Below are 1,199 nucleotides of genomic sequence, written 5' to 3' on the forward strand. Positions count from 1 at the left end.
CACACCAGTACACACATGTACATACCAGTACACACCATTACACACCAGTACACACATGTACATACCAGTACACACATGTACACACCAGTACACACCAGTACACACCAGTACATACCAGTACATACCAGTACACACCAGTACACACATGTACATACCAGTACACACCAGTACACACCAGTACATACCAGTACACACATGTACATACCAGTACATACCAGTACACACCAGTACACACATGTACATACCAGTACACACCTGTACACACCAGTGCATACTTGTACACACCAGTACACACCAGTACACAGCTGTACACACCAGTACACACCATTACACACCAGTGCACACATGTACACACCAGTACACACCTGTACACACATGTACATACCAGTACACACCTGTACACACATGTACATACCAGTACACATCAGTACACACATGTACACACCAGTGCACACATGTACACACCAGTACACACCTGTACACACATGTACATACCAGTGCACACCAGTACACACCAGTACACACATGTACATACTGGTGTCTACACATGTGTTAAATGCACATTGGGGTTGATGATAATACTTTTGTACTTTTTCTTGAGTACTTTTACACTGTGGTATTAGTACTTTTACTGCAGTAAAGGACCTGACTACTCTGAATACTTCTACATGTAAATCATTAACTTTTGTATTAATACTAACTAGAGACAGAGTGTTACTGTCTCTTTAAATAATTAACCCCTGCTCCTCACTCTGTGTGCGCGTGTGGCATGATGGCCGCTGCTCGTGACTCTCCTCTGTTTCTGGGCTTTGACTTCAGCACCCAGCAGGTAAACTTACCACGTGCAGCCTGTTTACTCGGTGTACTTCTACACATTCCTTCATTTACTACTTGTGTATTTTACTGAAAGTGTGAAAGTAGTTACTTCTCTACTCGTGTACTGTGTGAGGTACTTTACTGTGTGTTTACATTCTGTACTACTTCTACTTTATCTGAGAGCTGTAGAATCCTACGACACCTGAATGCATCATTAGGACTAGATTCATAATATATAAAAGTATACTGTGAATACTGTGTACTGAGTGTACTTTTACTGCTGATACTTTATACACGAAGCTGATATACTTGTGTACATTTACTGCTGGTACTACATGAAGGTGGTAATACGTGTGACTTGTACCTCTGGTACTAGCTGAAGG

The 1,199-nt window shown here is 41.6% G+C and overlaps 1 protein-coding gene across 1 annotated transcript in view; it reads left to right on the forward strand.

The window, feature by feature from the left end:
• Positions 1-460: 460 nt before the first annotated feature.
• The window catches only part of xylb (xylulokinase homolog (H. influenzae)), a 5,780-nt gene continuing 5,041 nt past the window's right edge, over positions 461-1,199 (forward strand). Inside the window, exon 1 of the mRNA XM_031840625.1 lies at positions 461-829. Within this exon, the coding sequence (XP_031696485.1) occupies positions 770-829 (60 nt within the window). The 5' untranslated portion in view covers positions 461-769. The remainder of the gene's footprint in view (positions 830-1,199) is intronic.

This window comes from Anarrhichthys ocellatus, unplaced genomic scaffold, assembly GCF_004355925.1.
Source record: "Anarrhichthys ocellatus isolate YVR2014 unplaced genomic scaffold, GSC_Weel_1.0 scaffold3038, whole genome shotgun sequence".
NCBI classification, from domain to species: domain Eukaryota; kingdom Metazoa; phylum Chordata; class Actinopteri; order Perciformes; family Anarhichadidae; genus Anarrhichthys; species Anarrhichthys ocellatus.